The 12,500-nt window shown below is 46.3% G+C and overlaps 1 protein-coding gene across 1 annotated transcript; it reads left to right on the top strand.

Moving 5' to 3' along the window:
- Positions 1-3,833: 3,833 nt before the first annotated feature.
- On the top strand, positions 3,834-12,391 carry LOC139653478 (low-density lipoprotein receptor-related protein 12-like; the record flags this gene model as incomplete). Its single annotated transcript, XM_071530323.1, is given in 11 exon segments — positions 3,834-4,106; positions 5,172-5,228; positions 6,372-6,507; positions 7,034-7,236; positions 9,448-9,695; positions 10,553-10,646; positions 10,649-10,701; positions 11,496-11,682; positions 11,685-11,716; positions 12,126-12,138; positions 12,141-12,391. Coding segments are annotated over 11 exon segments (1,326 nt in total), but the record flags the coding sequence as incomplete, so codon positions are not given.
- Positions 12,392-12,500: the final 109 nt, after the last annotated feature.

Here is a 12,500-nt window from a genome sequence, read left to right as displayed (position 1 = left end):
TTCCCTAAACTGGTTCCCTCGCCTGGTTCCCTCACCAAGGTCACCAAGGGAGTACCACAAGGCTCCATCCTCGGTCCCACACTATTCTCCCTCCACATCAATAATATTAAATGTCCATGTAGCCACCTGTATGCAGACGACACAGTGTTCTACCTGTTGGGTTCTAGGTGCTGCTCTGGGGATTTAACCTGCTGTCCATCACTTCTAAAACTAAAACTCTGTGGTTTGGGGAAAACTCTGAGCCGTCTGGCACCATCCAGACTGAAGCTTCAGTTCTGTAGAGTCACTTCATACAAACATCTAACAACCAACATATAATAAGCTTCAGGCAGAAAACTTTTGTATAACTTTTAGTATAACTAATCTAGGAGTAATATACTGTATAATACTGTATATTATAAACAGTGATATACCTCCAAGATCATGACATTAGATTAGATTACATTACATTACCATAGTTTACATTACATTACATTAGATGAAACTTTAATCAGTTTTATCCTTTGTCATTCTAGATTAATTAAACTATCCTAACCATAGAAGATGATACAATATAAAAGCAGAATGTAACTTTGTTCTGTCTGTAAAGTCGATGCTGCTGCATATTAAATATTAACATGTAAACAAAGTCCATATAAAACATTTAGAGAAGCAGGACCGACCGTCAGCCAGGCGTCCAGCAGGATCCACTGCTCCCAGTATCAGACCAGACTGAGGCCATGCTGCCGCTGCATCCTGCTGAAGCCAACTCTGAGAACCAGTGGAACACAGTAGAACCCAGTAGAACACAGCAGAACCCAGTGGAACCTGCTGCAGTCTGAGCAGTCTCTGCTCCGTCTGTCCACGCTGTGCGAGGCAGTTTGATGAATGAACCTGCTCCTCCCAGAGGGGTGGAGCATCATGACACAAACAGAGTCACTCAACTGGTAACCATGGTAACAGTCCTACTTCATGTATTAGTACTGTATTCACTGGTGGCCATGTTAACAGTCTTCCTTCCTGTATTAGTACTGCATTAGTACTGTATTACTGCTACATTAGTACAGCATTGGTATTGCATTAGTAATACATTAGTAGTACTGCATTAGTAGTGTATTAGTACTGCATTAGCATTGCATCAGTAATACACTAGTACTACATTAGTATTGTAGTAGTACTGCAGTAGTACTGCATACAGCAGTACTGGAGGTATTTCTGCTGCAGTCTGACTGTTGAATGATTTAACAGCAGCTGTCAGTCGACCTATCAGATTACAGACAGCACAGGAAGTCAGATACTGGGTTAACTACAGACGGGCCAGTGTCAGTAGTCCGGTCTGGGTTAACTACAGACCGGTCTGGGTTAACTACAGACGGGCCAGTGTCAGTGTCAGTAGTCCAGTCTGGGTTAACTACAGACCGGTCTGGGTTAACCACAGACGGGCCAGTGTCAGTAGTCCGGTCTGGGTTAACCATAGACCGGCCAGTGTCAGTAGTCCCCCCATTTCAAAATAAAAGCCCCCCCAACACATAGAGTGGAGTTTGAGCTTTAGGAGAAGTTATGGACAAAGATCTGAATGTATGAAGAAGAGGCCTGCAGCTGTTCTGCTGTGTGTGTCTGTGTGTGTGTGTGTGTGTGTGTGTGTGTGTGTCTGTGTGTGTGTGTGTGTGTGTGTGTGTGTGTGTGTGTGTGTGTGTGTGTGTGTGTCTGTGTCTGTGTGTGTGTGTGTGTGTGTGTGTGTCTGTGGGAGGGGGCTCCCAACTGGAGCAGATGTGTGTGGGGGGGGGGAGACACACACAAACTCAGTCAGTAATGGATACCAAGGCTCAGATGCCACAGCTGAAAATGACAACAGGAACATAGAAAGTACAAAAGCACAAATGAACGCACCAGTGTTTCCACTGTGGTTTCATTTCTTACATCACATCATATGACAATATATGATGTCATATGACATAACAACACTGTCACACCAACAACAATACTAAAGTCTGCTGGGTAAAAACAAAGGTAGAGCGCCTGATTATACAACCTCATACTTCATCATAAGACATCAGACCTCATTAAAAGACCTCAGCCTTCATTATAAGACCTCATCATACCTCATTATAAGACATCATACTTTATTATAAGACCTCATACCTCATTATACAACCTCGTACCTCATTATAAGACATCATACTTTACTATAAGACATCATACTTTATTATAAGACCTCATACCTCATTATACAACCTCATACTTTATTATGAGACATACTTTATTATAAGACCTCATACCTCATTATACAACCTCATACCTTATTATAAGACATCATACTTCATTATAAGACCTCATCATACCTCATTATATAACCTCATACTTTATTATAAGACATCAGACCTCATTAGAATACCTCAGGCTTCATTATATGACATCATACTCCATTATAAGACATCATACCTCATTATAAGACATTATACTTCATTATTAAAACATCATACTTCATTATGAGACCTCATCATACCTCATTATAAGACATCATACTTTAATATAAGACATCATACTTCATTATAATACCTAAGCATACCTCATTATAAGACCTCCGATTATGTCATAACTCATAAGATCTCATACTTCACACCTCATTATAAGAGCTCAAATCTTATACCACATTATATGATGTAGTGTATGTGTAGATAATATAGACAAGAATCTATTACATTCATATCAATAATAATCACCATTCAGTTATCTAAATCTATAGAATTATGTCTTAGAGAAGGTACACACACACACACACACACACACACACACACACACACACACACACACACGCTGAGAGGGGGAGGGGCTTGCCTACTCATCAACAAGGGGGAGGGCCAAACACACTCTGAAACACACACACACACACACACACACACACACACACACACACACACACACACACACACTCTGAAACACACACACACAGCTGCTTGGCCTGCAGATACAGACGGTGGAAATGGCGACAGTGTTTTGTTGGAAATCCAAACCGAGCAGCTAGCTGCTAACCTGCTGACCAACCAGGTTCACCTAGCTAACGTTAGCTCTGGTTAGCTGTCTGTCACTGAGTTAGCTCTTTGTTTTGTTGTTGAGACAGGCTAGCTAGCCGCTTAGCTCCGCTAGCATGTTCCGGCTAGTCGGCTAATGTTAGCTTGTTAGCAGGACTCAGCTGAAGGAGACTGGTTAGCTAGTTAGCTTCTGTTTTATTTCGTTCTGTCGAGCTGCCTAGTTGGTTAGCTTGCCAGCTTCTTCTGTCTAAATAGCTATGTAACCCGCTGGTTAGATCGCTTGTCTTTATTTTCTTCTCTGGTTATTTACCCAGTTAGCCTGTTAGCTTGTCTTTATTTTCGTCTCTATTAACCCAGTTAGCCTGTTAGCTTGTCTTTCTTTTCTTCTCTGGTTATTAACCCAGTTCGCCCGTTAGCGTGTCTTTATTGTCTTCTCTCTGTATGTGGAGCAGGCAGGCAGACAGTAAAGACAGTAAAGACAGTAAAGATGGTTTCTGTGGTGAAATGTTGGTTTTAATGTTTGACTCGTCGTCTTTGTCGCTGAGCAGCAACATCAAGCTAGCTGCTGCTGGAAGCTAGCTGGAGCTAACTGGAGACCAATGTCTTTGTCTCTGGTCTGCCTGGTTTCTATCTGGACATGATGGAGTTATAGCAGACGATCCTGTGTTAATATGATGTGACGAGTCTGTTTAGCTAGTTAGGTTAGTTAGCACTAGGTTCGAGTAGCTAGGTAGCGCTGTTTCTTTGTTGTTGGTGTGTAGCAGCTAGCAGCTCAGGGTTTTACTATGGAACAAGTCTTTGTTGTCCACAGAAGCCAAAGAGTCTGTTCACTGGCCTTTAACTCACTCTAACTCACTTTAACTCACTTTAACCAGCTGTCTGTCAACCAGCTGTCTGTTTCTGCAGCCTGGGTCATATTTACTGAACTCTTCCATCATCAGCTGTTTTTACTGAGCTTGGAGAAATACAGTCGGCAGGTTGGAAGCTTGTTGGTCTGCTGTGAAATTATTATTATTATCATTATTATTATTATTATTATTATTATGGCCGTCACTCCAGCCTGCAGCATCTACCTGCACATCCTCCTATTCACTGGTAAGTACTGTGTAATAAGCTGCAGTGTGTGAATAAGCCTGTAATAACAACATGATGACTGTAATAACTACATGGTGACTGTAATAACAACATGCTGACTGTAATAACAACATGATGACTGTAATAACAACATGATGACTGTAATAACAACATGCTGACTGTAATAACAACATGATGACTGTAATAACAACATGGTGACTGTAATAACAACATGCTGACTGTAATAACAACATGATGACTGTAATAACAACATGGTGACTGTAATAACAACATGCTGACTGTAATAACAACATGATGACTGTAATAACAACATGGTGACTGTAATAACTACATGCTGACTGTAATAACAACATGATGACTGTAATAACAACATAATGACTGTAATAACAACATGATGACTGTAATAACAACATGATGACTGTAATAACAACATGATGACTGTAATAACTTGCTGACTCAGGTCTGACTGTTGCTGTCATGCTGGTTTAGATCTGATCTATCTGACATACAGCAGTATGTTAATGAAGCTTCATTAACATACAACGGTATGTTAATGAAGCTTCATTAACATACAGTGGTATGTTAATGAAGCTTCATTACAGCAGTGCATCAGTCTGTCAACTTTCTGACTCAAAGTTGCTGTTTTAAAATCCTGTTGCTGACAGCAGAGACTGTCTGACAGACAGGAAGTGATGTCACATCAGGAGCATTACAGATCCATTTAGATCAATTTCTATACATTGACCAACTTTTGATTTTGTGGCAACGCACCACAGATGAGCCTCTGTGTGGAAAGACTGGAGGCTGATAGTTCAGTGTGTAACAACATGTCAGGTGTCAGGTGTGTTCTGTTGGAACACGCTAGCAGGCACACACACACACACACACACACACACACACACACACACACACCAATCAGAGGGTGTGTTTTCTGCTGTCAGGCTCCTGCTGAGTGAACACCAGTCAGTTGAACACCTCCTCTTCCTCTTCCTCTTCATCTTCATCTTCCTCCTCTTCCTCTTTCTGTATCTTATCTGTCCCTAACTGTGTGTTTGTTTTTCCCAGGATGCATTGCTGCCTCTCAGAGGAATGACAATGTCTATGTGTCAGGGATCTCCAACGGTGAGGGCAACACATCAGCAACACACTGGCAACACATCAGCAACACACTGGCAACACATCAGCAACACATTACTGACACATCAGCAACACACTGGCAACACGTCAGCAACACACTGGCAACACGTCAGCAACACACTGGCAACACGTCAGCAACACACTGGCAACACGTCAGCAACACACTGGCAACACATCAGCAACACACTGGCAACACATCAGCAACACATCACTGATGCATCAGCAACACACTGGCAACACATCAGCAACACACTGGCAACACATCAGCAACACACTGGCAACACATCAGCAACACATCAGCAACACATCAGCAACACACTGGCAACACATCAGCAACACACTGGCAACACATCAGCAACACATCAGCAACACATCAGCAACACATCAGCAACACACTGGCAACACATCAGCAACACATTACTGACACATCAGCAACACACTGGCAACACATCAGCAACACACTGGCAACACATCAGCAACACACTGGCAACACATCAGCAACACACTGGCAACACATCAGCAACACACTGGCAACACATCAGCAACACACTGGCAACACATCAGCAACACATCAGCAACACATCAGCAACACACTGGCAACACATCAGCAACACACTGGCAACACATCAGCAACACATCAGCAACACATCAGCAACACATCAGCAACACACTGGCAACACATCAGCAACACATTACTGACACATCAGCAACACACTGGCAACACATCAGCAACACACTGGCAACACATCAGCAACACACTGGCAACACATCAGCAACACACTGGCAACACATCAGCAACACACTGGCAACACATCAGCAACACACTGGCAACACATCAGCAACACACTGGCAACACGTCACTGACACATCAGCAACATATCAGATCATGTGAATCATGTGAAGTTTACATCCAGGAGGTTTAGAGCAGCGTACCAGGCAGCCAATCAGGAGCCTTCCTGACACAGAGCCAAGACCAGGCAGCCAATCAGGAGCCTTCCTGACACAGAGCCAAACCTGAATATCACCAAGAGATTAAAATGTTGCTGCTTGAGGAACAGATCGGTTATCCACACCTGCAGCTAAGTGTGTGTGTGTGTGTGTGTGTGTGTGTGTGTGTGTGTGTGGCAGCGTGTGGCGAGGGGGCGGAGCTTCTGCGGGCGCCCAGCGGTGTCATCACCAGCCCCGGCTGGCCCTTCCAGTATCCGTCCAGACTGAACTGCAGCTGGAGCATCAGAGCCAAGCCTGGAGACACCGTCACCATCAGGTACACACACACACACACACACACACACACACATACACATACACATACACACACACACACACACACACACACACACACACACACACACGCGCGCGCTGGCCTTGCTCTGTGCTGTTTCCATGGTTACGGGAGCAGAAATAGGGTGCGTGGCACAGGAAGTGGTTCTGACACAGCAGCTAGATATGGTCACATGCTGAGTCAGCAGGCCCCTCCCCTTCCTGTTTCCCTGCAACAACAACAACAACAACAACAACATGTTTCTGTTTACTGTCAGAGGAACAGATCTGTCTTTGATCTGAGATTTTAATCTCTCTCCTCTCTCCTCTCCTCTCCCCCCCTCCTCCTCTCCTCTCCTATCCTCCCCTACTCCTCCTCCTCTCCTCTCCTCTCCTCTCCTCCCCCCCTCCTCCTCCTCCTCCTCCTCTCCCCCCTCCTCCTCTCTCCCCCTCCTCCTCTCCTCTCCTCTCCTCTCCTCTCCTCTCCTCCTCTCCCCCCTCCTCTCTCCCCCCCCCCCCTCCTCCTGTAGTTTCCAGGACTTTGACCTCCAGGGTTCTCACAGGTGTTCTTCAGACTGGTTGTCTGTGAGCAGCTACAGGAGTCTGGAGGGTCTGAGGGTCTGTGGCTCCTCCCTCCCTCCCCCCTTCATCTCCTCTCAGGACCACGTCTGGATCCACTTCCACTCCGACGACAGCCAGGCCGCCAAGGGCTTCAGACTGGCCTACATCACCGGTGAGGGGGCGGGGCCTGACTGAGAGGGGGGGGGGGGGGGCTGTCTGAGGGGGCGGGGCCTGACCGAGGGGGGGGGGGGGGGTGCCTGTCTGAGGGGGGCGTGGCCTGTCTGTGACTGTCTGTTGCTAACATTATGCTAGCAACATTCAAAGTCAATAACAAACAGTAAATATAATTTGACAGCATGTTTACCAACAACACTAGCTCGCTATCAGCCAGGTCATCTTTCCCTGACCAGATGAGACAGACATGAGGTCATCATGTGTCTGTCAGCCTGAAGCAGCTGAACAGCCAATGGGATGAACAGTGAACTTCCTCCAGTCTCCATCCTGTGCTGTTCAGAGGATGAGGCTGTTGCTATGGTTACTCATGTTAGATACAGGCTGATGCTGCGTAGCCAGAGCATTCATTTAGAACGTGAACAGACAGTTTGACTGGAACTACTTAGTAGGTGTCTGTTATCAGGAACTAATGGACACCCTGCAGCCAATCAGAATCCAGTATTCAACCAGACCATGATATAAGACTCGATACGTGATCTGAGGTTCAGGATTAGGGTTGGGTACCGAAACCCGGAACCCCTAAGGCACCGGTTCCTAGGACCGGTTCCTGCTGGACCGGTTCCTGCTGGACCGGAACTGGTTCCTACTGGACCGGTTCCTAATGGACCGGTGCCTACTGGACCGGTTCCTACTGGACCGGTTCTTACTGGACCGGTTCTTACTGGACCGGTTCTTACTGGACCGATGCCTACTGGACCGGTTCCTACTGGACTGATGCCTACTGGACCGGTTCCTACTGGACTGGTTCTTACTGTACTGGACCGGTTCCTACTGGACCGGTTCTTACTGGACCGGTTCTTACTGGACCGATGCCTACTGGACTGGTTCCTACTGGACCGATGCCTACTGGACCGGTTCCTACTGGACCGGTTCTTACTGTACTGGACCGGTTCCTGCTGGATCGGTTCCTGCTGGACCGGATATCAGTGCAGATTTTGGTGCCTGAGCTGTCGGTTGAACTCGTCGATGTCACAGTTTGGTCTCTTAGCCAATCAGATAAGAGAAGAGGCGGGGCGTAACGTCCGGTTCATACAAACTGTTATTCAGTTATTTGTTAATATGTAACGTAAAAATATAAGAAAGATAATTAAGGACAAATAGGTTTAGTAAATAAACAGTTTTAATAACTAGAATGTCACAGTAAACAGCATGTTGATGATGTCAGCAGAGGCGTGTTATTATCATATTCATGTTCTGCCAGAGCAGCAGACATTTTTTATTTCTGTAGGAACTGTGGAAGTAGAAGAATTAGGAGAGTAGAAGTTTGCGCTTGATATTTCTTTTGCTGTTATTTATTAGTATTGTAACTGTTATTTACTGTTAAATTATTGTAGTTGGGTTTTATTTACTATTTATTTATTAATATATTGTTCAATTTATTTGCCTTTGCAATTAAAAAAGGCGTTCTTTAATGTCTTTATAGTGAAGAAGGTTTGGGTTCAGGCAGCAGCTTTTAAAACGATACTCCTCCCTGTTCAGGATCAATAGACCAGGATACCATGTGATCAATAAAAGTTCAGTGACAACAAAGTCTGACTGACAGAATTCTGTTTATTTCTGAGACTCAAATCTTTCCAGCGATGCCATTGGCTGCTGGAATGTAAACAACAATTTAAAAATGTCGTTACAAAGTGACAATAATATAATTTGGATGGAGAGCTTGTGAAACTGTGATGGTCAAGAGTCTCATTAGTGATTACTACAGCAGAATAACATGGAGCTGATATCACCATTCATGTTCCTGACAGCAGAATAACATGGAGCTCATATCACCATTCATGTTCCTGACAGCAGAATAACATGGAGCTGATATCACCATTCATGTTCCTGACAGCAGAATAACATGGAGCTGATATTCATGTTCCTGACACAGACAGACTGACATGTTGTATTGAGTTAGATCTATTGTCCCTCAGTAAAACTCTTCTACTGGTTTCTACTGCAGGATCAACAGGATCAGCATCATGTTGATCCTCTTCTAATCAGCCAGTTCAGCTCTTTATGAGACTTCATGAAACGGTGTGTGTGTGTGTGTGTGTGTGTGTGTGTGTGTGTGTGTGTGTGTGTGTGTGTGTGTGTGTGTGTGTGTGTGTGTGTGTGTGTGTGTGTGTGTGTGTGTGTGTGTGTGTGTGTGTGTGTGTGTGTGCAGGTAAGCTGGAGGCGTCCAGCTGTGATGTGGACCAGTTCCACTGCTCTAATGGGAAGTGCATCCCGGACTGGTGGCGCTGCAACTCGATGGACGAGTGCGGAGACAACTCAGACGAGGACCTGTGTGTGGACTCGCCCTTCTCCTTCCAGCCCTGCAGCCTGAACCAGTTCCCCTGCCTGTCCCGCTACACCCGCATCTACACCTGCCTGCCCCACAGCCTGCGCTGTGACGGCAGCATCGACTGCCAGGTCACACACACACACACACACACACACACACACACACACACACACACACACACACACACACTGTGACGGCAGCATCGACTGCCAGGTCACACACACACACACACACACACACACACACACACACACACACACACACACACACACACACTGTGACGGCAGCATCGACTGCCAGGTCACACACACACAAACACACACACACACACACACAACACACACACACACACACACACACTGTGACGGCAGCATCGACTGCCAGGTCACACACACACACACACACACACACACACACACACACACACACACACACACACACACACACACACTGTGACGGCAGCATCGACTGCCAGGTCACACACACACACACACACACACACACACACACACACACACACACACACACACACACACACACACACACACACACACACACACACACACACTGTGACGGCAGCATCGACTGCCAGGTCACACACACACACACACACACACACACACATTTATTATTCTCGGTTGTTTCTTTTATGCGGGGGGGGGGGGGGGGGGGTTATTCAATATCTTCTAAATTCTAAATTACATCAAATGTCTTGGCTATTCATAATAATAATTAATTAATAATAATTAATAATAATATTATTGAATATTGGCTGAGCCTGTTGTGTGTAGATATCAGATTGTTGTGTAGCCTGTCGTAGAGTTTTATTGCTTATGAGGTTTTCATACCTCATAGTGATGTACATATATCTCATGTAGTATATACAGTATATCTCATACTGTGTGTGTGTGTGTGTGCGGTGTGTGTGTGTGGTGTGTGTGTGTGTGTGTGTGTGTGTGTGTGTGTGTGTGTGTGTGTGTTGCAGGACCTCGGAGATGAGATCGACTGTGATGTTCCAACCTGTGGAGAATGGCTGAGGAACTTCTACGGCTCCTTCAGCTCTCCCAACTACCCCGACTTCTACCCCCAGGCAGCAACTGCACCTGGCTGATCGACACTGGAGACCACAGGAAGGTAACCCCTGACCTCTGACCCCTGACCTCTGACCTCTGACCCCTGACCCCTGACCTCTGACCCCTGACCTCTGACCCCTGACTCACCAGTCTTCAGTAACAGCAGCTGGTTTGTTGGAGATTTAAAGGACAGTTCAGGTAACTCAGGGTTGGAGGTTGTAGGACCAGAAGATGTCAGATAGTAAACTGAATATATAGAAAGTGTCGTCAGTCTCATCTGCACGACTTCCAAAGAGCTTTTTAATGAAACATGCGATCAGCTGTTTGAAAACATCCAGAGCTGAACTGGACTCCAGGCTGAATGTCTCAGTGTTGAAGGACTGGAGACTTCCTGAATCTCTCGGGACCCAAAGACCTGAACTCCAACACACCAACACTTTCCTTCCTGGTCTGGTCCGGTCTACACACCAGACCAGGAGGAAAGTGTTGGTGTGTTGGAGAAATAAAGCTGCAGGTCAGACAAGTCAGGGATGACGACGCAAGTTTTTAACCAATCAGCACAGTGCAGTGGGAAGTCCCGCCTACACAGCCAATTAGATGTCTGCTTCTTCTGTTTAGCCAGTTGTGTCATTAAGGCCTTCAGCTCCTTCACTCCCTTCTCAGTTCCTGTTAGTTTCACTGTGGCCGATGGAACGGCTTCGGTGTCCTCCAAGAATTTCTCTGCAGGAAATACCAGAATATTAAAATATCAAATTCAGAAGCAGCAACAGCAGTGAAGTTTAGCCACTGAATGGGAGCTTGGAGCAGATCCTCAGCTAACATCTTCCTCCTCCTCCTCCTCCTCCTCCTCCTCAGGTCATCTTGAGGTTCACGGACTTCAAGCTGGACGGGACGGGTTACGGCGACTATGTGAAGGTGTACGACGGTTTGGAGGAGAACCCTCGCCGTCTCCTCAGGGTTCTCACCGCCTTCGACTCCAGAGCGCCGGTCGCCGTGGTTTCATCGTCCGGACAGCTCCGAGTTCACTTCTACGCCGACAAGATCACGCTGCCAGAGGATTCAACGTCACATACCAGGTGTGTCACCAGGACAGACCAACCAGGGGGACTAGTCCTGGTCTAACTGTGTCCTGTGTTCTACCAGGTCGACTAGTCCTGGTCTAACTGTGTCCTATGTGTTCTACAGGTGGACTAGTCCTGGTCTAACTGTGTCCTGTGTGTTCTACCAGGTGGACTAGTCCTGGTCTAACCGTGTCCTATGTGTTCTACCAGGTGGACTAGTCCTGGTCTAACTGTGGTCCTGTGTTCTACCAGGTGGACTAGTCCTGGTCTAACCGTGTCCTATGTGTTCTACCAGGTGGACTAGTCCTGGTCTAACCGTGTCCTATGTGTTCTACCAGGTGGACTAGTCCTGGTGTAACCGTGTCCTATGTGTTCTACCAGGTGGACTAGTCCTGGTGTAACCGTGTCCTATGTGTTCTACCAGGTGGACGGGTTCTGTTGCCCTGGGAGATTCCCTGCGGAGGGAACTGGGGTTGCTACACGGAGCAGCAGCGTTGCGATGGATACTGGCACTGTCCGAACGGCCGGGACGAGCTGAACTGTTCGTCCTGCCAGGAAGACGAGTTCCCCTGTTCCAGGAACGGAGCCTGTTACCCCCGGTCCGACCGCTGCAACTACCAGAACCGCTGCCCCAACGGCTCCGATGAGAAGAACTGCTTCTTCTGCCAGCCGGGGAACTTTCCATGCAAGGTCAGGCCTCCTAGCATCAGCTGTTATGTTTGTGTTTATTATTAGCTTTTATGTTTTACCACCAGCAGCCTTAGAAACCAGTACAGAAACCAGTCTGGAAATCCTTTAT

The sequence above is a fragment of the Centroberyx affinis genome, unplaced genomic scaffold, assembly GCF_046629955.1.
Source record: "Centroberyx affinis isolate AG114_WGS23_722 - 3 ecotype Tasmania unplaced genomic scaffold, CSIRO-AGI_Caff_v1 ptg001914l_1, whole genome shotgun sequence".
NCBI lineage: Eukaryota > Metazoa > Chordata > Actinopteri > Beryciformes > Berycidae > Centroberyx > Centroberyx affinis.
The sequence above is the reverse complement of the archived record's forward strand: the minus strand, read 5'-3'. Positions and strand labels throughout refer to the sequence as shown.